The 26,994-nt window shown below is 36.8% G+C and overlaps 1 protein-coding gene and 2 pseudogenes across 1 annotated transcript; all 3 read left to right on the top strand.

Annotated features, from left to right (window-relative positions):
• Nucleotides 1–1,258: 1,258 nt before the first annotated feature.
• Nucleotides 1,259–5,504, top strand: LOC143446133 (G1/S-specific cyclin-E1-like; annotated as a pseudogene).
• Nucleotides 5,505–7,564: 2,060 nt separating this feature from the next.
• Nucleotides 7,565–16,898, top strand: LOC143446060 (G1/S-specific cyclin-E1-like; annotated as a pseudogene).
• Nucleotides 16,899–21,947: 5,049 nt separating this feature from the next.
• Nucleotides 21,948–23,258, top strand: LOC143445364 (alpha-tectorin-like). Its single transcript, XM_076944458.1, has 5 exons — nucleotides 21,948–22,019; nucleotides 22,271–22,441; nucleotides 22,644–22,779; nucleotides 22,895–23,058; nucleotides 23,141–23,258. Exons 2-5 carry the CDS (start codon nucleotides 22,353–22,355, stop codon nucleotides 23,256–23,258), a joined length of 507 nt encoding a protein of 168 aa, XP_076800573.1. The 5' UTR covers nucleotides 21,948–22,019; nucleotides 22,271–22,352.
• The last annotated feature ends 3,736 nt before the right edge of the window (nucleotides 23,259–26,994 follow it).

The following is a 26,994-nucleotide window of genomic DNA, read 5'->3' as shown; positions in this document are numbered from 1 at the left end:
TACGTTGACAGATTTTGTCATGTAACTGCTTTATGGTTTTGGAAGGCGTTTTGCGTTATGGAAGGTACTCATCTGGCAATCCGGTTTTGCTATGCCCATAGTGATTTAATTCTTTAAGTCTTTGCAACTTGAAACTTATGGAGTAATTTCACCAACCTAATTCGCGCAATTACCTGGCCGATAACATCGAGTTCAGTTCGACTCATAAAACGTATGGCGCGAGCAGTGACGGCAGCAACAAACAATTGCTGTACCTGGAGGCTGTCACATAAGAGCCAATGCTGGCAGCCGCGGGAAAAGTAAAACATTTCCAGGGTGGATAACAGCACCTTTCTTTGTGCACTTTTTGTCATCATTACGATGCCACAGGTATATAGACACTTAAACCATCTAAATTTAAATGAAATTGAACAACAGCAAATTTTATTTTTATAACAGCAGGGAGATGATAAAAGTGACCCAGCAACAGAACAAAATGACGGGTCATGAATAAGCATTATGGACAAGTGCAGTCGGAAATCACAAAATCGGGATCTTCTAATACTGGATTAAATAAGAAGAAAAACTGTCCGTAAGTTCTACTATTATTTCCAACAGCTTTCAAGTATGAATGGAAGATAATTTAAAATACCTTTAGCTTTTCAATGCTTTTTTTTGATTTCTATGTGTAAAAGAAAACAAAAGCCAAACATTTCCGAGAATAACGACATAATGGTGTTAGTAATTGTTCTAGATACTGTGGTGTCATGAATTTGAACATATCGCGCGACTGCAAAGTCGTGCACGATAACAAAATAATGGGAAAGGTGATTTCAAGTGCGAACTTTGCAAAAAGTTGCTGACTTCTTGGAATGGACTCCTGAGACACCTACGTGGCAAGCTTCACGCTTTTTGTTTCGTGACAAAGGAGGGCCGGGCCGGAGCCGTAAGCTATGTTTCAGCTTTAGTTTAATTTCGCCGACTTGGCTGTTGGGTCTTCTTTGTTCGCTACGTCCATTTATTTGCCTAAGTTATGTAGCATCTCGTTTTGTAGAACGTGATAGAGAGAGAGAGAGGGTTATTAAGCCCTCTTGCATGAAACAGTTAACTAGATCACTAAGATCAGTCGGTTTCATGAGAGAAAAATGAAAGGCAGTCTTGCTTCAACAGGCTGGCTTCATACCAATGTAGCCACATCGGAATTTTGAGTGTCGAGTCACGGGTAGCTAAGTCTTTTGTTTCCACCACGTGTCCACGTTTTATAGGTATTCGAGAGACTATGAGATGGTAATTAGCTGTGGAGTGGCAGTTTTTTTAAATGGGGTTTCTAAGAGTACCGCGTCAATGTGGTCATCGAAAGCAGTGTTTTTGTAAGTTTGTAAGATAAATCGTTCTTTGACAAGATTGCGAGCAAAAGTTAGCAACCATGATTATGCACACATCGCGAATTCGTACAACATTTCAGGACAAATTTTGAAACTTGAAAAGGTAAGGAACGTTAGAGCCATGTACATTTTGTGACATTTATTGGATTTCGTTATGAGATGCTATGGTTTTGGTTGTTGTGGTCGCCGTTGTTTTGGCCAGTTGAACAACTTCATTATTATATTTTCTCTTGTTTATATCTTTATCTTGTTATATGACTATTATTAACATCAATTTTAACTTTCACATTAACCATAACCACATGTGTTGTTATTTTTGTTCTCAATCTGAGAGCCCACATTCAAATCGTCTTGTTTGTTTCAGCTGGGCCGACTCTGACGAATTATGGCGCTCGATGGTCGAGAAAGATTCGATTTATTACCGAAACAGCGCTTACTTGTCGAGACACGAAGATTTGCAACCTCTAGTGCGCACCATCCTGCTAGACTAGTTAATGGAGGTAGCAACTCAACTTCTAAACTCTAGGGGAAAGCAAGATAATGGAAAGTATCTTGTCTAACGCTAGTGTGTCTCTTTGCAGGTATCAAAGGTGTATACTTTACACTGGGAGACGTTTTATTTAGCGATCGACTACATTGATCGATATCTTTACAACACAACCAACATTCACAAAACGAGGTTACAGCTTGTCGGTGTCACCGCCTTATTTATCGCCGCGAAATTAGAAGTAAGTTTGTCATTTTTTTGAATAAAATTTATTTGAAGAACCTATATTCACGCAGGTAAACAGTATTTAGGAGAAATGATTTCTAAATATTGGTCTTTGCCAAACTTTTGTGTCTCTACAGGAAATCTATCCCCCGAAGTTAACAGACTTTGCCTACGTCACCGATGGAGCTTGCACGGAGGAAGAAATCATATCCCAGGAATTGTTAATCCTTTGCACACTCAAGTGGTCGCTTTCCCCAGTCACAGTGGTGTCCTGGGTAAACGTTTATCTTCAGACAGCTCACGCGGTCACGCCGCTTTCGCCGCCAATGCTCCGTCATCCGCTTTTTTTCCTTCCTCAATATCCGCAAGAAACATTTGTCCACATAGCACAGGTGGGAATAAATTGCAGTCAGTTCTTGTGTGAAAGGTAACGGTCCTAAACTTTGATGAAACAACGTCTCAGATGCATCTAGTGCTTAAAATGTCACCAGCGTCCTGGTCCGGTTCTGTTCGTAAAATTTGCTATATTTTTTCTATTATGTCGTCTTCCTAATCTCGAATATATGAATATTTCGACTGTGAGTTGCCGCCGATTTATTGACCCACTTTGCTTGTGTTTTGCATTCATGCAGTTATTAGCAATTAGCAAACAATATAACTAATATCGGGACTTTCCGCGTACAGCTACCTCACATCTTCACTTGCTGGATATTTAACGTGCGGTTTCAGAAACTGCGTCAAGCGTCGAGTAATCTTAACTGTTCTTATTTCCAATCTAGTTGATCGACCTCTTTACATTGGACATCAAAAGTCTTCAGTTTCCATCCGTGTTCTTGGCTGTGTCCGCCTTGTACCATTTTTCATCGCGGGAGCTCGCCACCCAAGTTTCATGCTTTCAGTTCTTAGACATCGCCGCTGTAAGTAATTCTATAAGCACTGGGATAATTCTAGTATAAGAGTGTTATAAGATTTAGATAATACTAGGAGTGTTATCAGCAATGTCTACCAATATATCTACGGCATTTTACTTAATTTTGAGTTTATTGCTTTAAAAATCGGTTTTCCGGTGTTTGTCGGATTATTTATATCATTTATTTTTAAGGCATTAGGTGCCCTATATAGTTGGTTCTGTTAATATTGCCTGAATTTTGCGTGTTTTAATTGAACTCTTTATGCGTTTAGTGTGTTCACTGGATGGCGTTGTTTGCGATAAAAGTCCCACACAGTGGTCTTCAACCTATGAAACAATTCCGCAGGGTGGAAGCAAGTGACGTACAAAATATTCAAACTCACACGAATAACATTGACACCTTTGTAAGTTAGCGGTAAACAATTCGGCTGATTTTGAACTGTTTTACTAAGTGTATGTTTTGCTTGTATGGCTCATCTTGGTTAAAGTTGGAATTGAACCCTAAAAGAGGACAAATGGTAGGCGTATTATAATTAATTATAATTATAAACTAATAAACTTTGGCACATTGAGAGCTCTTTAGTCAAGCGGAAAGGCTTCCCATAGAGAGTCAGGGTCTTTGAAACGAATTAGAGAAATTAAATTGAATGGAAATGTCCAAGTGGTTTAACGAAACAAAAGCTGGGTATGACCTCGCTCAGTCAAAAGCAATAAATCAAACAATCCTTCTCATTATTCTCATTTCTCACAACTAAACTTATCATATAAAACTCATGATAAATGTGATTTTATACAATAACTTAACTGAAGCATAAACAAACATTTGCGGTTTGGGGTTTGATTTGTGAGCTAAACTAGCCGACGAAAGAGAAGTTGCTGCAGCGCTATCTACATAAAAAATAATTCAATTGGCGTGATCATAAACAGTTAACAAGGGACAGTCTCTTTTGGAAGTAGGTGCTATCGACGGGGTTAACCGAGTTAATCTAACGTCGATCGCCGAATGTTTTTTGTTGCCCGCGAATGATTTTACGCAAGGGTGATTTCCGCGTTGATAGTCTGGTTTCTGAAAGGTGGGTGATGAATATGTTAAGTTATCACTGTGCCATAAATTACCACTTGCTGTATGATTTGTGAAACTGGCCAATGTTTGTGTGTGGTGATCGTTGTTGCCATGTTTAGTTAAATTAATCGCGTTGGTTTGGTGAATTATGATTTGTGAAATTAGTACTTGTTTGTCCGGAACTCTTTGTTCCATTGTTAGCGTTAGATCGTGGGTAATGAGGTGGTTATGACACTTAAATTTGTTGTATTTGTGGCTGTAGTGGGTAAGAAATTGCGACGTCTGGTGGTGACCACTTAAAAAATGTAGCACGAATTCGTTTATTAACTGGTTGAGTAAGATTCTTTTGACCTACTGCACTCATTAATTCGCGCATTAAATCTTTGGAAGATAGAACACGAAGTGTCAGATCAGCCAACAAAAACTCTAAATAATCCTCAGTCCTCACGTTTATCAAAATGTTTCAAGATCTCATTGTTATTATGTTGTAACAGTTATGAGCATACGCAGAAGGTAAACAAAGTTGCCCGAGGTATGTCGCCGGAATTGCCTCTACCGCTAACATGTGACGATTAGTTTTTGAAGTGATTTGATAAAGGGAAAATTTATGTTCAAGGTGGGAAATCCACGCTTCGGGATTGATTTACATGCTATACATGAAATACAAAATACTTACATGATTTAATCCTATTTACACATACTATCTCGATAAACAATGACATTTAATCGCTATAAAATACACATAGCTCGTTGCCATATCTCAAACCATACCGCACCACAAAGCCTATGCATATAAAGGAATACACTTCATTGCTTTTTTTCACTAATACATAAACATTTTAACGCATCTTAAGGATATACGTTCTTTTAGATTTTAGAATATTAAACAGCAGTTAACATAATTATTCATCCAATATGTTTCTAAACGGTCTGTTTGCAAAGCGTTTTTTATTCGTAATTTTGTACAAGACGTACTTTGTTGTTGTTCCATAACAGTGGTTGCGATTTACCACGGCAAACGAATGAAAACTGCCGACATTGCCTGTGATTATTTTACAGGCAGGCTAAAACAGCTTCTTTGCAACATGCATTTTTTCGCAGTTTTGTTATAGTTGCAATATCATCCCCGTGCTTTTCGATTCTGGCTTTGTACTCTGCAAACAACCTTGACTAGAACTCGATGGCAAACTTCTTTCGCGAACGTGCTGCGTTCACGCTGTTTCGCATTTTCAGGAAGTCCGACTCGAACGTTACGAGCTTTCAGGTACTGGCGCCAGTCTTTCAATTGGCCTTTGTTGTACCTGGTCACCGAGTAAGAAACTTTTTGGCATAACCTAGAATCCTAGATCATCTGATTAGAAACAGGTAATTCCTTTTTCATCTTCGTCCACATCTATCTCATGACTTAATACAATTTTAGGTAACGAGGGTCAGCAAGATACTGCCAGAAGATGATAGGTGTGTGTTAAGTTGAAGTTGACATGATAAGGCTTTAGAATTTAGGTAGTAGGCCTATAGTCATATAGTTCGTAGATTAAATAAATTTTTCAGGGAGCTTTTGAATTCTTCTTCGAAGACGTCACCTCATAAATGGAAGCACGTATTGCAGAATGAGAAGAAACGCAAGATTTGCATCGGTCTACCACAAGTTTGTGATTTCAAAACGTTGTAGTCAATTAACCTGGACACATATAAAGAGAAACATTTGCAGGTTAGGACGTTCTGGTAATTGTGATTAAATTTGACATAAAACTTTTTTTGTACATACTACAGATACAATCTACTATATAATATACTCATAGAATGTATATGTGCAAAGTCTTAGCAAATTTAGTTGTATTTAAAAATAAAAAAGAGACCATCTAGCTGTATTTTAGAAAATACCAAATGAAAATAAGAGTCCGTCAACATTCATATTTGTTTGAATTTATTACACTAACCACATTAAATGCATTGATGTACGGTACCAGTTGTTTGTTATCGTCATCAAACAAAATAACATCCGGTATCTGATATCTTACACATATACTTTTTACAAGGTAAAAGAATTCAATTCAATCTATGCCTTTCTATGGGTTGAAATTACAGGTCATTTCATGCATTAAAAGGGAGTTCTTGTGTAGGCAAAATATAATTCAATCTTTGATTTCTTATTTGATTTGATTTGTATAATGATTCTTTGATTTTTGTTTTTAAAAGTAAACTTGCCGTGTAACAAATGAGAAAAGTGTCTTTTTTGTGCACTTTCAATGTGCACACGACTAAAATTTATGGGATTTTATTTAATTATTATTTATCAATGTGCTTTAGTGCAGTCACTAGTTACTACACTGCTAGAATGTAATCCACTTGTCCAAGACTTATCCTCACTGGGTATTTCCTTTGTCTTGGTTTTGTGCCGGTGTTAACATAAAATAGACATAAATATAAATAACGGGAATGTTTCGATGATGCTAGGTTGTCGTTATTTCATAAACCAGATGGAAATGCAACGCGTGCGAAGTCAGCTTAGAGAAGCGATGAGATCCGGCTTTGTTAAAAGGCTAAGCTAGGCTACTAACTTCAATTTGATGGCACATTTTCCAGAAATAGTTTTGCTGGCTTTCTTGTATTTAACGATGTTCAATTCTTTGTTTATTTGTTTTGTTTTCAAAACTGGTAGGACAGTGTGACAGTGCAATAATGAAGTGTACGTAATTCTCTGATAGAATGGATGGCCAATGAATGAATTGAAGAAAGCAGCTAGGTGCTCATTCAGGTTTTGCAGCCTAACTTTTGCTGTGTTTAGGGCAAACGGGTTTGCAACATCTTGAGCAACATTTTGCAATTAACTTTCTTATCCTTTGCGTGTGGACAACTGGACATAAGGAACACCGCTTCTGCAACCTGTTTGCTGTTTGTAGGGATGTACTTTGAAAAGCCAAGCCACATCTCACCATAGCCTTCCTTGTGCCTTCCTTGATTTGATTTGTATAATGATTCTTTGATTTTTGTTTTTAAAAGTAAACTTGCCGTGTAACAACTGAGAGAAGTGTCTTTTTTGTGCACTTTCAATGTGCACACCACTAACATTTATGGGATTTTATTTAATTATTATTTATCAATGTGCTTTAATGCAGTCACTAGTTACTACACTGCTAGAATGTAATCCACTTGTCCAAGACTTATCCTCACTGGGCATTTCCTTTTTCTTGGTTTTGTGCCGGTGTTAACATAAAATAGACATAAATATAAATAACGGAATGTTTCGTCGGTGCTAGGTTATCTTTATTTCATAAACCAGATGGAAATGCATCGCGTGCGAAGTCAGCTTAGAGAAGCGATGAGATCCGGCTTTATTAAAAGGCTAAGCTAGGCTACTTACTACAATTTGATGGCACAATTCCAGAAATAGTTTTGTTGGCTTTCTTGTATTTAACGATGTTCAATTATTTGCTTATTTATTTTTTTTGCAAAACTGGTAGGACAGTGATGGTTTTCGTGCAATAATGAAGTGTACGTATTTTTCTGATAGAATGGAAGACTGGATGGCCAATGAAGGAATTGAAGGCAAGCGACTAGGTGCCTAACTTTACAGCCTAACTTTTCTAGCTAACTTTTCTGCATGTAGGTTAATGGTAGTTTTGTTAAACTTTTGTATAATATGTTTGTTGTATAATGTTTTTCACATGAATTAATGAAATTGAAGCAATTAAAGTGAAATAATCCATTCTTCGAATGTAAAATATTAACATGTCATTTTAAAGAAAACCGATTTTTAAGCCGTAAAATGTTGGCTAAATGTTGTCACTTCTTTACTCATAATACTGTAGATACCACAATTCATTTTCCATCTTAATATACAGTGTCTAGAATAGACTAAGGTTAAGCAATATATTATAATATATATTATTATATAATATAATTATATTATTTTCTCGATTATTTAGAAGAGTTTGACTTCTGGAAAGTAACTTTTTTCATTACAGAAGTTGTTTGAGATTAGGGTTTATGTTATATATTATATTTATGTTATATTATGTTATATAGGCCTATCATATTTTCATTGCCTAAAAAAAGGCCAATTTCGCCAGCTATTACAATGCAAATAGAGTTTTACGTTTAAAGAATTTATAACATGTTTTTGGATAACTATACGCATATGCACAAGTAATGCATTCAGGTTCAAAATCATTACGTCCTTTTCTGAAACAAGGATACTTTTGCCACAGTTCATCAGAAAACACAATATATTTGTTTGGCGTTATTGCTTAGCTTTATTTTGCTTTTATGGTTGTTTAAATCAAAACAATGATAACAAAAATGGTTAGACCTCAATCTGTCGCCGAAATGTCACTTGACTTAGGCCTCATGCCAAAAAGTCGGGATCACGTAAATTGACTGTGAACAAAATCACTGGCGACAATTGGTCGTGGTCAGCTGGCTATCAAACGCTATGCGTTTATTTTTTACGCATATTAGCATTGTTGTTTAATCAAATTATATGAATTAAGGTCAGTTTGTTCTAGGTAAATTTACGTCACGGTCAGTTGTGACGGACAGTTGTCCTCGCGTTTGTTTAGTTTATTCGCGGTAAATTTCCCGTGGTTAATTGTCGTTTAACCCTAAAAGTCAAATAAAAATATAATTGTGTTGAAAATATAAGCGGGAAAGCAAAAAATGTAAAAAATAGGACATTTTGCCGTTTTCAGTAGCATTTAGGCCTACTTTGAGCAAAAATCCTTTTTCTTTAGAAAAGAGGATATATGGTAGCCCTAAGTAACACGAATGGTAAGCTAGGTGTGCCACAATGCATTTTGCGTTAGTAGCAATATTGAAAACTCATATGAGAACTCACACTGGTGAGTGAACTTATCGACATTTATCCAAATTGGCAGTTTGCAAACTACAGGGAACCTTTTTGATTTTCGTTTTTATATGTGACAGTCACTGCTTTTTTTACTCTGTAATTAATTTTGCAAACAATTATTGATATTGAATATTTTTATTAAAAGAGTTACACATTATATGAGTTTACTCCTATCGATAAAACCTTCAAATATTTTAAGTTCTTTTCAGAAAATAGGTTATAAGTTTGTATAATAACAAGTAATAACGCAATGGATCGTCAAGTAGTTGGTATGCCAGTTGACGTTTTGGTAAAATCAATCAGTGATGGGATTTCACAAGACTTTTTCGACAAAGAAGGACAAGAAAAGAAATTTTCCTGCAAATTTTGTGATAAATCATTCACATGCAAAAGCAACTTGAAACAACATTTAAGAACTCACACAGGTGAGCGACCTTATCAATGCGATGTATGCGACAAGTCATTTACCCAAAGCAGCAGTTTGAAAGATCATGTAAGAACTCATACTGGAGAGCGTAATTATCACTGCAAGTTTTGTGAAAAGTTATTTACTCAAAGCCAACATTTAAAAACTCATATGAGAATGCACACAGGTGAACGACCATATCAATGCCAGGTGTGCCTCAAGACATTTACCACAAGTGGAAGTTTGCAAGGTCATATGAGAATGCACACAGGTGAACGACCATATCAATGCCAGGTGTGCCTCAAGACATTTACCACAAGTGGAAGTTTGCAAGGTCATATGAGAATGCACACTGGTGAGAAACCTTATCAGTGCCAAATTTGTGTCAAGTCATTTACCAGAAGTGGACATTTGAAAACTCATATGAGAATCCACACTGGTGAGCGACCTTATCAGTGCCAAGTTTGCCTCAAGTCATTTACCACAAGCAACCATTTAAAAGCTCATATGAGAATCCACACTGGTGAGCGACCTTATCATTGTCAAGTTTGCCTCAAGTCATTTACCACAAGCAACCATTTAAAAACTCATCTGAGAATCCACACTGGTGATAAACCTTATCAGTGCCAAGTTTGCCTCAAGTCATTTACCACAAGTGGAAATTTGAAAACTCATATGAGAATCCACACTGGTGAGCGACCTTATCATTGTCAAGTTTGCCTCAAGTCATTTACCACAAGCAACAATTTAAAAGTTCATATGAGAATTCACACTGGTGATAAACCTTATCAGTGCCAATATTGTGTCAAGTCATTTACCCAAAGCCAACATTTAAAAGCTCATATCAAAATCCACAATGGAGATTGGTCTTTTTATTGCCAAGTGTGTCAACATTCCTTTTCCCAAAAGAAAAATTTGCGGAGTCATGAAACTATTCACACTGTGAAACGACATTGACACTGTTTAATGACAGATGCATTAAACAAATATTAAATCTCCTATTGAGGAGATCTAAATATTTTGAAGTGGTCTTTGGACAAAACTTAGCATCAAAAAACATTTACAAACCATTCATCCAGATGCTGCATCCTTTTGTTTGTGTTTTATTTGTTCACATTTTACATATTATATCAATGACTTTGTTGTATTTATGAAATATAAAATTGCACCATATGGTTTTGTTGGGCAAACAGCTTGTTTTTTCAGGAAGTTTATCAACGTAAGGTGCCCTAAAATTCGTATGATAAAATTCATATCATAACTCACACTGAAGAGAAACCTTATCAATGCCTACTGCAGAGGTGGCCAAACTGCGGCTCTTTAATGAATTTGCATTGTTCATTTAGACATCCATTTTTCCGGTATAGACGAGTTAATTGATCAGATTATGAAACAATGCGTTCTACCACAAGCAGTAACAGTCGACTGATTGTTAGTAATAATCAAACTACACTCCGAAGAAAAAATTATTGTGAAGAAGTGTGCTAACCTGTACACTGTAGTTAAGTAAACCGTCAGATTTAAGCTGCATGTCAGGGCTGAACTAGTTTTCAGTGTGGGTTACGGTTATATAAATAAATGCAAAAGGAGTTTATCCAAGAAATGTTGTTGGGGAATTATTGCAAAAAGAGAAAGTATGAAGAGGAGAATAGAACTTTTAAAACGGAATGGGAGGAAGAATTTGTATACACTGACTTTGAGCTAAACCTGTGTGTCTTATCTGTCATGCTTCGCTCAACCATTACAAAAAATGACGCAGATGAGTCGAAATTCAAAAAATAGACTAGTCTGGCTTCATCTTGCGGTTCTTTACCTAAAACACTTTCGTCTACCACAAGTTTGTGATTTCAAAACGTTGTAGTCCATTAACCTGTACACATACAAGATGAAACATTTGCAGGGTAGGACGTTCTGGTATTTGTGATTAATTTTGACATGAAACTTTCTTTGTACAAACTACAGATACAATCTACTATATAACAAACCCCATTCTACAACCCTGTCTAGTTAGTTCGAATCTTTGCAGTTACATTTGCGCGAATTCTCGCTCAATTCAAAAAGACTAGCAAATGGTATCTGGAAGTACAGTACTCAAATGTTATTCTGTAATTCTGTTAACTCTATGTGGCAATTGGTAATTGGAGATAGAAAAGGTTACCATGGGTAGCCAAAAATTAATCCTATTTAGCAAATTGCTACACTCAGTAGCCATCTGTTAACTCTATGTAGCAAATGGTAACTGAAATTATGGCAAATATAAACCCTAAATAACAAAAGATTACATATGGTAGCCAAATGGCAATCCTTTCATTGCCGCCGCAACAATTACACTTTGTATTGGTTTTCACGTCTTTACCTTTAAAAATAATTATGATTTCGTGAAAAGTTTAACTCTCCGGGTTAATTGCCAATTGTAATGTGAATCCGGAGTGATTTAGTCTTTCAAGTCATGATATGATGTTGTGATGTTAATCATTGATCAAATGAATTGCTGAATATAACGGAGACCCAGGTTCACTTATTACGTAATATTGCCGAGTTCGAATAGACCGATAACACTGGTCAACAATTTTTCAAAAATGTTTTGCTTCCGATAAGAAAACAACTGATTCTTATGTATTTTCGGACGCTGAATCCAAAAATGTTGGTTAAAATTGCTGATTTGCTCTAGTTTAAAAGATAAAAACTTTTTTTATTTTTGTATGTTGATCTACATATGGCAAGCCCTGTTGCACTTTATTGAACAGAACAGTAACAATCTACAAACAGTGTAATAATTGCATGCGTTTATATTTCAGCATAGCGTATGCAACAAATAATTGTCACTTGTCAAATATAAATTTCTAATCTATTTTATCTGTTCTTCTCCTTTTTGGCCTGTCGATTGAATACGGTTAATGGAGCATCCCTAGATATCATCCAGCAAAAGTTAGCAAGCATTGATTGGTTCTGTTTTCCCTGGTACCTCTTTTCCATTGTAGATATGCATTGGTGAAATCGCTCACCATGCTAATCACTAACATCTCCACAGTTTGGTGGAAAAAAACCAGGTGCGAGTCTAAAAAGTGTATCTTCAGTGATATATTGCACTCCATGCATCTGTATGCTTTAATGAGATTGGACATCAATTCTGTGTAGTTGTCAGCTCTTTTTTTCCCCAAGAATTTTGTGGCCAGCAACTTAAACGCTTCCCATGCAATTTTCTCTTTGCCAAATGGCACTTGATCAAATTCACCGTCTTCGAAGATGATGATTCTGCCAGAAGTTTCCATAGCTGAAGTCTAAAGCCTTTTAGGTAGTTCCAAATCCCGGATAAGATTGTGCCATTCATTTGGAGTTATAAGGTGTGGTTCTTTGGAAGATATGTTTCAACGTAACATAACGTGAATTCCTTAGTTGCGTCAGGAACGGGAAGTAATTCTCCTTGTAGTACGGAACGAATTGCAGATGGAATATTTGTGTATTGCATGCTCTGCTTCTTCTATATTGACAAATCTTTACAAACCGGGGAGATCATGCAAAAGTAGCAATCGCTAATATGGTCAGTAGGTTCTTCTCTCTTCTCTCGAAGGGCATACATTTTCTTTTTTTTTCATTTGGTCATTGCCGAAGATTTGCACCACAGGAGTTACAGCATATGTGAGGGGCCCAACTCTTGTCCTGATCACCAACTTTGCATCCAAAATACAAGTTGAATACAAGGTTTGCTTTCCTGACCACAGCCGTTATACTTCGCTTTTGTGCTGGAAAAAGTTATTTCACCACAAATGTAAGAGAAATTGTCTGCATTTTTTATGCATTTACGAGGCAAATGCAGAAAGAGCAGTTAAGACTAAACACATAAAGTTTTTACAAAAGAAGCAAGCAAACAACCCAACTCAAACATGTCAAAATAAAAATAATATGAATAGAAACGTCATCTACCTTCCAACAAATATATTAAGTGCGCAACTCTATCTGATCGATCCAAGCTACAACAGAAAAACGCACGCTATTTTCCGCTTCAGAAAGTAAAGCACATTTTGGCATGGTGCCATATCTCAAAAACTAGAGCTAATCAACAAATTTAAAGTTGATATTCGTGATCAGCGACCCCAAATTAGCCAAGACTGACCTCATTCGTTTCAGAAGCAAATTGGCTGTTGACCAGTGTAATTAGTTTATCGAAATCCGTAAAAACGAAATACGTTGACAGATTTTGTCATGTAACTGCTTTATGGTTTTGGAAGGCGTTTTGCGTTATGGAAGGTACTTATCTGGCAATCCGGTTTTGCTATGCCCGTAGTGATTTAATTCTTTAAGTCTTTGCAACTTGAAACTTATGGAGTAATTTCACCAACCTAATTCGCGCAATTAACTGGCCGATAACATCGAGTTCAGTTCGACTCATAAAACGTATGGCGCGAGCAGTGACGGCAGCAACAAACAATTGCTGTACCTGGAGGCTGTCACATAAGAGCCAATGCTGGCAGCCCCGGGAAAAGTAAAACATTTCCAGGGTGGATAACAGCACCTTTGTTTGTGCACTTTTTGTCATCATTACGATGCCACAGGTATATAGACACTTAAACCATCTAAATTTAAATGAAATTGAACAACAGCAAATTTTATTTTTATAACAGCAGGGAGATGATAAAAGTGACCCCGCAACAGAACAAAATGACGGGTCATGAATAAGCATTATGGACAAGTGCAGTCGGAAATCACAAAATCGGGATCTTCTAATACTGGATTAAATAAGAAGAAAAACTGTCCGTAAGTTCTACTATTATTTCCAACAGCTTTCAAGTATGAATGGAAGATAATTTAAAATACCTTCAGCTTTTCAATGCTTTTTTTGATTTCTATGTGTAAAAGAAAACAAAAGCCAAACATTTCCGAGAATAATGACATAATGGTGTTAGTAATTGTTTTAGATACTGTGGTGTCATGAATTTGAACATATCGCGCGACTGCAAAGTCGTGCACGATAAAAAAATAATGGGAAAGGTGATTTCAAGTGCGAACTTTGCAAAAAGTTGCTGACTTCTTGGAATGGCCTCCTGAGACACCTACGTGGCAAGCTTCACGCTTTTTGTTTCGTGACAAAGGAGGGCCGGGCCGGAGCCGTAAGCTATGTTTCAGCTTTAGTTTAATTTCGCCGACTTGGCTGTTGGGTCTTCTTTGTTCGCTACGTCCCTTTATTTGCCTAAGTTATGTAGCATCTCGTTTTGTAGAACGTGATAGAGAGAGAGAGAGGGTTATTTTATTAAGCCCTCTTGCATGAAACAGTTAACTAGATCACTAAGATCAGTCGGTTTCATGAGAGAAAAATGAAAGGCAGTCTTGCTTCAACAGGCTGGCTTCATACCAATGTAGCCACATCGGAATTTTGAGTGCCGAGTCACGGGTAGCTAAGTCTTTTGTTTCCACCACGTGTCCACGTTTTATAGGTATTCGAGAGACTGTGAGTTGGCAATTAGCTGTGGAGAGTGGAGTGGCAGTTTTTTTAAATGGGGTTTCTAAGAGTACCGCGTCAATGTGGTCATCGAAAGCAGTGTTTTTGTAAGTTTGTAAGATAAATCGTTCTTTGACAAGATTGCGAGCAAAAGTTAGCAACCATGATTATGCACACATCGCGAATTCGTACAACATTTCAGGACAAATTTTGAAACTTGAAAAGGTAAGGAACGTTAGAGCCATGTACATTTTGTGACATTTATTGGATTTCGTTATGAGATGCTATGGTTTTGGTTGTTGTGGTCGCCGTTGTTTTGGCCAGTTGAACAACTTCATTATTATATTTTCTCTTGTTTATATCTTTATCTTGTTATATGACTATTATTAACATCAATTTTAACTTTCACATTAACCATAACCACATGTGTTGTTATTTTTGTTCTCAATCTGAGAGCCCACATTCAAATCGTCTTGTTTGTTTCAGCTGGGCCGACTCTGACGAATTATGGCGCTCGATGGTCGAGAAAGATTCGATTTATTACCGAAACAGCGCTTACTTGTCGAGACACGAAGATTTGAAACCTCTAGTGCGCACCATCCTGCTAGACTAGTTAATGGAGGTAGCAACTCAACTTCTAAACTCTAGGGGAAAGCAAGATAATGGAAAGTATCTTGTCTAACGCTAGTGTGTCTCTTTGCAGGCATCAAAGGTGTATACTTTACACTGGGAGACGTTTTATTTAGCGATCGACTACATTGATCGATATCTTTACAACACAACCAACATTCACAAAACGAGGTTACAGCTTGTCGGTGTCACCGCCTTATTTATCGCCGCGAAATTAGAAGTAAGTTTGTCATTTTTTTGAATAAAATTTATTTGAAGAACCTATATTCACGCAGGTAAACAGTATTTAGGAGAAATGATTTCTAAATATTGGTCTTTGCTAAACTTTTGTGTCTCTACAGGAAATCTATCCCCCGAAGTTAACAGACTTTGCCTACGTCACCGATGGAGCTTGCACGGAGGAAGAAATCATATCCCAGGAATTGTTAATCCTTAGCACACTCAAGTGGTCGCTTTCCCCAGTCACAGTGGTGTCCTGGGTAAACGTTTATCTTCAGACAGCTCACGCGGTCACGCCGCTTTCGCCGCCAATGCTCCGTCATCCGCTTTTTTTCCTTCCTCAATATCCGCAAGAAACATTTGTCCACATAGCACAGGTGGGAATAAATTGCAGTCAGTTCTTGTGTGAAAGGTAACGGTCCTAAACTTTGATGAAACAACGTCTCAGATGCATCTAGTGCTTAAAATGTCACCAGCGTCCTGGTCCGGTTCTGTTCGTAAAATTTGCTATATTTTTTCTATTATGTCGTCTTCCTAATCTCGAATATATGAATATTTCGACTGTGAGTTGCCGCCGATTTATTGACCCACTTTGCTTGTGTTTTGCATTCATGCAGTTATTAGCAATTAGCAAACAATATAACTAATATCGGGACTCTCCGCGTACAGCTACCTCACATCTTCACTTGCTGGATATTTAACGTGCGGTTTCAGAAACTGCGTCAAGCGTCGAGTAATCTTAACGGTTCTTATTTCCATTCTAGTTGATCGACCTCTTTACATTGGACATCAAAAGTCTTCAGTTTCCATCCGTTTTCTTGGCTGTGTCCGCCTTGTACCATTTTTCATCGCGGGAGCTCGCCACCCAAGTTTCATGCTTTCAGTTCTTAGACATCGCCGCTGTAAGTAATTCTATAAGCACTGGGATAATTCTAGTATAAGAGTGTTATAAGATTTAGATAATACTAGGAGTGTTATCAGCAATGTCTACCAATGTATCTACGGCATTTTACCTAATTTTGAGTTTATTGCTTTAAAAATCGGTTTTCCGGTGTTTGTCGGATTATTTATATCATTTATTTTTAAGGCATTAGGTGCCCTATATAGTTGGTTCTGTTAATATTGCCTGAATTTTGCGTGTTTTAATTGAACTCTTTATGCGTTTAGTGTGTTCACTGGATGGCGTTGTTTGCGATAAAAGTCCCACACAGTGGTATTCAACCTATGAAACGATTCCGCAGAGTGGCAGCAAGTGACGAACAAAATATTCAAACTCACACGAATAACATTGACACCTTTGTAAGTTAGCGGTAAACAATTCGGCTGATTTTGAACTGCTTTTACTAAGTGTATGTTTTGCTTGTATGGCTCATCTTGGTTAAAGTTGGAATTGAACCCTAAAAGAGGAAAAATGGTAGGCCTATTATAATTAATTATAATTATAAACTAATAAACTTTGGCACATTGAGAGCTCTTTAGTCAAGCGGAAAGGCTTCCCATAGAGAGTCAGGGTCTTTGAAACGAATTAGAGAAATTAAATTGAATGGAAATGTCCAAGTGCTTTAACGAAACAAAAGCTGGGTAAGACCTCGCTCAGTCAAAAGCAATAAATCAAACAATCGTACTCATTATTCTCATTTCTCACAACTAAACTTATCAAATAAAACCCATGATAAATGTGATTTTATACAATGACTTAACTGAAGCATAAACAAACATTTGCGGTTTGGGGTTTGATTTGTGAGCTAAACTAGCCGACGAAAGAGAAGTTGCTGCAGCGCTATCTACATAAAAAAGAATTCAATTGGCGTGATCATAAACAGTTAACAAGGGACAGTCTCTTTTGGAAGTAGGTGCTATCGACGGGGTTAACCGAGTTAATCTAACGTCGATCGCCGAATGTTTTTTGTTGCCCGCGAATGATTTTGCGCAAGGGTGATTTCCGCGTTGATAGTCTGGTTTCTGAAAGGTGGGTGATGAATATGTTAAGTTATCACTGTGCCATAAATTACCACTTGCTGTATGATTTGTGAAACTGGCCAATGTTTGTGTGTGGTGATCGTTGTTGCCATGTTTAGTTAAATTAATCGCGTTGGTTTGGTGAATTATTATTTGTGAAATTAGTACTTGTTTGTCCGGAACTCTTTGTTCCATTGTTAGCGTTAGATCGTGGGTAATGAGGTGGTTTAGACACTTAAATTTGTTGTATTTGTGAAGTCACAAAGAAGACCCGAATTTTGAAGTTATATTCACCGGGGAAGGCTTGATTGGCCACGGTCGCATTACGTGGAACAGTTGCACTTTCAAAACGGAGAAATTCGTATTTGACTCTTAGGTAATATTGTGCATCGCACTGTATTTGATCTCTTACGTAATATCGCGCATCCTGGTGGTCGCGCCTCAATCAAGCTCATTGAGGAACGTTTTCCTGACAATACAGCAAGTCGAGTTGTGTCAGTTGTAAAAGGCTTTGCATCATTAACCTTCTAGGCCGCCGATCTTTGTTTCTTCAGTTCTAAACTCACCATGATATAATTTATAACGTTTTCGATCATTGCCTCTTCTCTATCCCACGGTCAATTAACATCACGCTTCGTTTCGCTGATTTCTTTTGTATTTGCCAATATTAGGTAAATTTTTTCTAATTTCGTGTAGGGTATTGTCAAATGGGAACTGAATATATAACGCATCCCTTTTTGCTGGAAGAGTGAAAGACATTTACATGTACTGCTGTTCAGTTTTCCAGCCAGCTTAAGGGACACACTTGGCTTGGACCGAATTTTTTACAGTTTTGTTACTATTTTTAATTTAGCTTTAGTCGTTGATCAGATAGAGCTAAAAAACAGTCAGAGTACAGTATAATATTCCCCAATTCGCCAATAGCACCATTGAAAGCAAAAGCAAATTTCGAGTGATCGATCGATTTATGAATCAGACTGCTCAGTTTGTCGAACAAGCCCTGGAAACTCTCACTCCAACTTGTATAAGCAGAGTTATTTCATTTTATTAATAATAAATTTTTAACAGTTGTAATTAGTAATGAATAATATATTGCCACACTGCATATGAAAGAGTATCTTTGCTTTCAGTTTGTTGAAGATTAAGAAAGAAGAATCGAAGTGAAAGGTATCCAAATTTCCAAATCTTTTCGTTTGTTCAAAATGTTTTGGTTGTTATTAGCAAGATAACATAGAAATCACAAAAATGTTGCATCAGAAATGGATGCTACTCGAGCGACGAGGAACGAGTCAATCAGTGATGAGGAGCAACCTTCAATGAGTCCGACTTCCCTGGTCAGTGTGCCGCCTTCACAGCAAGAGGAAGAGACGTGAGGATGCAGAGCAACCCCAGTCACTGGGTGCTGCCTTTTAGGTTTGAATTCTATTTGGCCACAGAAAATATTCTCTCCCATTTTTGCAGTCCCAGTCCTGTCCGGTCAGAAGCAGAGTCAACCAATCGCCACGCATCGGTGCTTGAGGATTCCAACAAACAATTAACAAAGTATTCACGCCGCGTGCTACTCGCTTGTACAGATTGATTTTCTGTTATATTTTCGTAAAGAAATTTTTTTTTTAATCACAGACATCACCAAACTATTGTGACATCATCAAACAAAGCACGAGATGAAGATGCTGAGTCACCTCACAAGGAAAACGAAATCGCCGAGTTGGAAGATGACGCTGAAAACATAGACAATGACAGGAACAATAAGTAATTTGCTTGTAGTGAATTTTTATCTACTACTGGTCATTGTGACGTCATTCAAATATTTCTCATACAGACCTGCTGATAAATTGAATCCAATATTTTACATCGCGGCAAAGAAAAGAACAAAACATGTGAGTTGAGGAGACGAAGCACACGGACGTGTACACGTGACCAACCTTCTTGGTGTCGTTAATTTGCTCTCGTTCAGGTGTTTTCTCCAACGTCGGATGCAAAACTCATCACTGGAGTGAAGAGGTTCGGTCAAAGCAAATGGAAGAAGATATTCGATCATGTAGACTTCCCGCCGTATCGGAAACCAGCTCATCTCAAAGACAGGTCACTTTTATTGCACTTCCCGGTTGCTGAATAATTTTCTGTGTTTATTTAGTTGTAATTACCAGTTGGCACTTTTTTAATTTGGTGTTGATGTGGCTTTTTCTTGACATCAATTCACTCATTACAATGATTAATTATTATTATTGCTGCATTTATTATCACACGTGTAACTGATGTGGAAGTATACATCAGTTTTGTGACCGAGTCTTTTTTACGACTTGAGCGACATCGAATCCATTCAAATTGTAACTCAATACTTGAAGATTTTCCTGACATCATACCTTGAATTAAACCGGTTATCAAAGCGTAATGGCTCTTTCCAAATTAATCTGGTTGATATTTTTTGGAGAAGAGTAATTTCTTATAGAAATATCTGATTACCTATTTGTACCTAAGCTTATTTAGATATTTTGTTACCTAAAAATGTAACAAAATATTTTTTACATAAAAATGTGAAATATTTGATTTTGTTGCTTAAAATTTTTCGCCGTCTTGACTTTCAACCAGACTCGAGTGAAATCAAGTGAGAATGTGACTAAAGATGACTGAAGCCAATAAAACACTGGTATCGTACATGACTTACACAGAGCATACTCATGTTCCTATCAATGCTATGTATATATGTTTAGATGGAGAACTCTTCAAGAAAAAGGCGATGTTTTAGTATCCTGCGGATCAGTTGTGATTCAAGGGACAGTGCAAAGAAATGCCTTCAACAAATTGGCAGCATCAGGTATGTTTGGTGATGATTAGGACATTTCTACCCATGGTCGTTGGTTGGGTTGTCCTAAATTCATTCTTAGTTTAATAGTTTGTGGCTTGAATCGGCCTGGAACCAATGAATATGTTATTGCCAGTGAAGTATTTTCCTGCCTAATCGTTATACAGTATATTCTGTGTCATATGTTCCTTTCTGTGCAGGAAAGCAGTCAAAGTCATCTGAAAGGCGCAGGTTGAGATGTGTGAGCTACGACATTAATTCTAAATTAAACTCAAGTTTTTATTTATCCATTTTGGGCGGTTTCATAAGTTTCGGTAAAAATTATTTTCTTAACCTCATTAATGCGATGTTATTTACATCTATTTTGACAATAGGTTGGAACAATCCAATTCATCAATCACTTTATCCCCCGGCAATGATGCCTTTGCTTCTACGTCAAGTGAGTCAGGTTTCAAAACTTGTCACTTTACTTGAATCACAATGTTCTATAATTGTTACTTGGGCACTCCCACAATTTACTTGAAAGATATCAACAAGTATGTCGGTTTAATAAATCTTTCACGGAGCTTTTCAATTCTTCTTCGTAGACGACACCCCATCAATGGAAGCACGTATTCGCGATTTGCAGGAAGAGAAGAGATGCAAGATTTGCCTCGATCAGCCTGCTGAGGTAGTGTTTGTACCATGCAGGCACCTCTGCAGCTGCACCGAGTGCGCAAAAGCTCTCAAAGAGTGTCCGATATGCAGAGCCAAAATTGAACAATCTATGCGTACTTACAGGTCGTAAAATGTCTGTCGGACATGCTTGCCTGAAGTGGCATAAATCCTCCTCACAATTATTTTGTTTGCTTCTTTTCGTTGTTATTGTTTCGAGCAATGATTTATGGAGCTTTAGATGACACAGAAATATCAGTGAGAATACCTACAGATCGTATGTTACTTTGTGACGTCATAGAATCGTGTGATAATATCGTGAATCATTAGATTGATGTCTTTTTGATATATAGCACTGCAGTTTGGGAATGGTTCACAACTTCACAGCTTAAAATATTAAGTTTATAGTTAGTATCGAGTTAGTTTGAAAATGTCGTATGCCTTGTGTCTGTGGCAAGACTGTTTTAGATATCGCCTCGCTGTGCAAGTTGTTCAAATGGAAAAAAAAGTTACCTCATAGGAAATTAGTCAACAACATAGTATGAAGCATCACACAATAAACAATTAATACGTTTCGAGTTTCGACGTCTGGGTAACGAATAGTGCGACGTGGGCTTCGGCGAAGTCGACCGTTATTTCGGGAGTTGCAAACGTTATTAACATTGTTACTCTCGTGACGATTTGCATTTGATCGCCCTATTAAAAAAGTAAGCTCCAGTCAAGGGCATGTCTAGTTGCTGGGGGACATCTTCTGGACAACTAGCTTGATTATATGAAGGTAACGCTGTAGTAATACTAATAAGTCTCCTCTGCTTAGTTTCAGCCTGTTAAAATGTACTCTTAAATGCACTCTTAAAATGTACTCTTAACGTGATTAACTTCGTAAGGGCCTGAATAAGGGAGGTGAAACTTTCGCTTTTCATCTTTTCAAGTATCACAAGTATCATCTTAGAGTGAGCTTTAACGGAGATGGACTGGTCGTTAAAATACCAAGCACCTACAAACAAAAGGTTACTTCCGTAAAGCTCTCTCTCTCTCTTTCTCTCTCTCTCTCTTTGGATCCTACTTCATCCTCTCAAGAAGGTTGCGGGGGCAACAGATGTTTCGCAGCTCCCTACACGTTTTGCAATCCTAAGCCACGTCTGTCAGTTCGTTTGAAGATTTATCTGCTACATTTTTGTTTCATTCTGTCACGTTGCTTTCTATTATAATGAATAATTATCTAAAATGTCCATGCTTTAAGGTATGCGTGATTTTACAGATCAATGGGTTATGCGGCAATTACAACGATGATGAAAGTGATGATCTTGAGAAATCTGATGGAACCGTAACAGATGATGTGAATGAGTTTGGTGACAGTCACCAGGTTGGAGATTGTGCCGATGAAACTCCAGATCCATTTTTTTTGTTCTCCTGGCGATAGAAGAAAATGGTAAAAATATTTTAACCATGATTTTGGAAAACGTGGATTTCATACAATATCATAGTATTGCAGTATCATATATAATGTCAGTATCATATATACAGTATGATATACAGCACAGTATACCGTATATATGTACATTTCCAATATCATACACACTTACACAGTATCATATAGTATCATATTATTTTATTCTTCCCTGTTAACTCAGGGAAAGACCCCAATACTGCGGCGGGATAAAGAAGCTTGAGGACCGGTGCATGGGTTTGGTTGATTCAATCAACTTCATGGATAATTGCGTGTTTGATGCGTGTGCTACCGATGGCGACGAGGAAGACATCACAAAAGTAAGAACTTGTTTTGCAACCAAAGTATGATTCGTCTGCTCGTTTCTTAAGAACGCAGCAAAGGAAACTTTAATCAATAACTTTTACTTTTTTGACTATTAATTGAATTATTAAGGCAATTGAAAGCTACGTCACAGCATGTCAAGAAAAAGGCGCTGACCTCTGCAACTGGCGGCAAGAGCTGGGCAGGCCGAGCTTAGAATGTCCACCTAACAGCCATTACGAAGGATGCGCCCTCCCCTGTCCTGACACATGCAACAGCCCTTCAGCATCAGTGAGGTAACTTGCAATGTTTCATCTTGTTCAGATCTTGATTAGATTTTTCACTTTACTTTACTGAAAATTTGATTTTTTTTTCCAGTTGTACAATATCCGGTACTGTGGAGGATTGCGTTTGCAATGTAGGCTTCATTAAGAACGGCAGAAGATGCGTTCGAAAAGTTGATTGTTATGTTGGAGAAGAAGACAATGGTAGGTGAAAAAGAGATTCTCAGTTATCGCTGAAAGTTTATTGTAAAAAATAAAACTTTATTCGATTTTCTCAAAATCAACAAAGCCTCCTATTTCTAATCTCACCAATTGCATAATTATTTAACAGCAGATAATTAATATTCGAAACGATATACAGTAGTTTATAAAAAGTACTTTGTAGTGTGTACCAAAAGCTAACGTTAACCTTATAATAGTATTATTTTGTTTTCACTATTGTAAACTTGCATAATTGTAAATTGATAAAAAAATGGTCAATGGGACTTCCCCTTCTGGAAAAGTACACTGCAGGAAGATACAGGCTGCTAATCACAATAGGTTTATCAAAATAATAGCCTATGTCAATTCGTGCGGGTAATTTCTACCATTTTTGAAAAGGTGAATGTTTTAAAACTTATTGGTCAAGCATCAAATTTCATTAATGTCATAGGCTACCATCGGTTGCAAAATATAACGCTTAGTAGAAGAAGAATCAAGTGAAGTTTTTTTCCAAAAGCTTGTATTAGAGCATTAACCTATATGGCTATAAGTTCTCCGGGAATAACTCCTAACTTTTAAACTTTCGATCCGTGATATCCTGAAGCTATATCACGTAGCTTGTGCACCATGATTCGATCTATAGGTAATTCTTAAATCCGTTTAAGGGTTTTCTGAAATTTACAGACTGCGGTTAGAATGGAAATTGGAAATATACTGCACTGTATTAATATTCTATATTAAGTTCTATTATCATGTTAATTTTTTTTTGCTAAGTTTCGGTATATTAACAAAGTGGATTCTCTTTCCCTTTTGGAAACTTTGCTTTCAGTGTGTCAATAAATGTGATGCCAAAATTTGCGCCACAACAACATATTTATAACATAAAATATAAGGCAAAATGGCAAATTTGAAGCCAACGCATCTTATTAACTTTCCAGTAAGGAGTCTCAATGTGCCAGGTAAATACACCAATAAATGCAATGCCAAAATTTGCGCCACGCCAACGTCATACCGATAATATAGAATGTAGGACAAAATGGCAATTTTGCGAGAAACCTGTAGCATCGTACAAACTTTTCAGTAGTAGTCTCCTATATTTTTTCACTCCGACATGAAGGCTTGAATGGGAAGGAATTATGACGCAATAGAAATAAAATTATGATGTAATAATTCCTCGTAACCTGACGTGGGAGTGCAAAAGTAAAGGAAATTCACAAAGTGTTATATTCTGTTGCATGACTAAGTTAACCATCGTTTATATTTTGCAATTTATAAACACTAGAAAAACCATTTTGCAATTCCTTTTATCCTGGCATAACCTATTTGTCCATAACATTTAAAGTTTATAAATACAAAATTGCTTTTTATTAATATTCAGGTATTGCATCGCAGCCAAGGAAGGGTAGCATATAGCAGATAGCACTTAGCAGTACTGGCTTAGAATTTGGTGTACATAAATTATGTGGTTTGCATGAACGTCTCCAAGCTTTTGTTGAATAACGATATATCAAATTTGAACGAGAAGAAAATGGTTATAACTTGAGTTTTTTTTTTTTTTTTAATTGTTTCACATATGAGCTTGAAAGGTGGAAGTCGTCAAAATTCTTAGTTTATAAAAGGCGGGAAGGCACTTTCCCATGAAACTTCAGTTGTGCAGGACGGAAAAATTTAGGGTCCTAAGTCTGTGGTCCTCTTTTTCGAAAGTGTGATAAATGTGCAGTCACTAAAAAATGAGACATTGTGCTCAGGATCTGTTTACATGTGTAGATGAAGTTTATTTATTGTTTGTATCTTATTTGTGTTTTTTTTTTGCAATCAGCTTAACTGCGTGAATATAAAATAATTTTGTATACATATTGATCTTTTCATCTCATATGCACATATGGACATATGCCAAGCATTTCACTATCAATCTGTGGTTTTGTTTCCAGTGTAGGTTTTGGGTAATTAGATAAATTAGTTTAATATTTTAAAACCATGTCATAATGTATTTGTACTAATTTCATATTTGAAACACTGCAATTATGATGCAGCCTAATTTACTGCTGGATTGCAATTTTCAGCAAACTTTTGTCTTTCAAAGGTTTTTGTTTAAAACGTTTACTCCCAGAAAACAATACAAGAACATTTGATAAAAATAGAAGAATTCTGTGGTTTTTTAACTAGTTCAATGCTAATGTAAGTAATGTAATGTAATGTAATAATGTAAGTCTGAAACTCTTACAGATTTGATGCTCATGATTCTAATGATTGATGCTCATGGTTCTTTACCTTAAAGTGCATTTGTGGATCTAGCAATTTTTTGCTCAAAATATGGTGATAAGGTTGTAGATGAGACAGAAATGAACGAATGACAAACAGTTAAAATCATAACCAACCACTTTGAATTTTTGATTTGTTGTCAAATCAAAGTGATGTAACATATTTTTGATAAACTGCTGTTGGCTGAAATGCTCCACAGGCTGCAGGTTTGCTTCTCAGAATCACTTTTTACTTCATTGGCATTAATCAGGTGAACTTAGCAGACTAAGTAATCACAGAGTACTTATGCATCTCCTCTGCATAGGAAAGAGAGTTTGGGATAATATTTTTTAAGCTTTTCTTGAATTTTGTATCCGTTTTACCGTTTGAGAATGCATCGGTTCAAAGCTTCGAAATACAAGAACAGCGTTGTTAAAGGTTCCAAAAAAGAGGTTTGTATTGGTGGCATGGAAAGTTTATGTTGAAACTTAATTTAGTTTTATGGCATCGAATTCACACATTAAATCCTGATCTGTATTACTATTGGTGAAGTTTATGTTGCATAATTGAAGAAACGTTCAACAAAATCCACTTCGCCACTGTTTGCATTGTGTTACTGTACAGTTCTATTTTTTATCTTGTGTTTTGTTATCAATATTTCTACTTCCTTGCAGGAATGTTTCACCGACATATCCGTCGAAGTGCCACTTTGCTTTGGAAATGGTCTTGCAGTGGGAACAAGGTTTATAGCTAGCAACATTAGCTCAGCAGGTAAAATAGTAATACGGCTGTTTGTTAAATGTTATTAAGGCAAAAACTTTACAGGAAGCGGAAAGATTGGGATATTTGGTGTGAATCATCCCGGACGAATGTGGCAAAATCCAACATTATCTGCCCATAGTGATAGTGTTATTCTCGAATGGTCGCCCTTTCATCATAACATTCTACTTTCTGCGTCTCAGGATACAACAGTGCGTAGGCTTTGTTTTTGTTGTTTGCAAAAAGATGTCGGTATGAACGTTGTCACTCTTTTTATTGTGAACCACTGGTACCAATTCTGTTTTTAACGCATTTTTACATACCTGAAAAAAAATAAATTTTTGTGAAGTATTTCTGCAGTGCGATAGTGCCACTAGTTTAGTAAAATACCTTATTCTCAGGTAAAACTTTGGAAGCTACCGTCTAATGGGCTTTCTGAATCTGCACCAATCAACCCGGTTGCTACTTTCACAGGCTTTAAGAAGAGGCCAGAATTGTTAAGGCATCACACAATTGCTGACAACACTTTTGCTGTGGCAGATGAAAGTGGAATTTCAATCTGGAACATTGATAAGGGGATTTCTATGTGTGGTAACAGAATTTGTAATGGCTTAGTACTTGCTCTGATTTAGCTGGAGTTATGATCATGGGAATTATATGTCTTCGTATGCTTATACATGTACATTACTTTTATGAGAATTTTTATTTAAGAAAGGAAGATTTTGGCTTTGATTTAGTTCAATCTAT

This window comes from Clavelina lepadiformis, chromosome 1, assembly GCF_947623445.1.
Source record: "Clavelina lepadiformis chromosome 1, kaClaLepa1.1, whole genome shotgun sequence".
Classification (NCBI taxonomy): domain Eukaryota; kingdom Metazoa; phylum Chordata; class Ascidiacea; order Aplousobranchia; family Clavelinidae; genus Clavelina; species Clavelina lepadiformis.
Note: the sequence above shows the minus strand (reverse complement) of the source record. Positions and strands in the feature narration are given on the sequence as shown.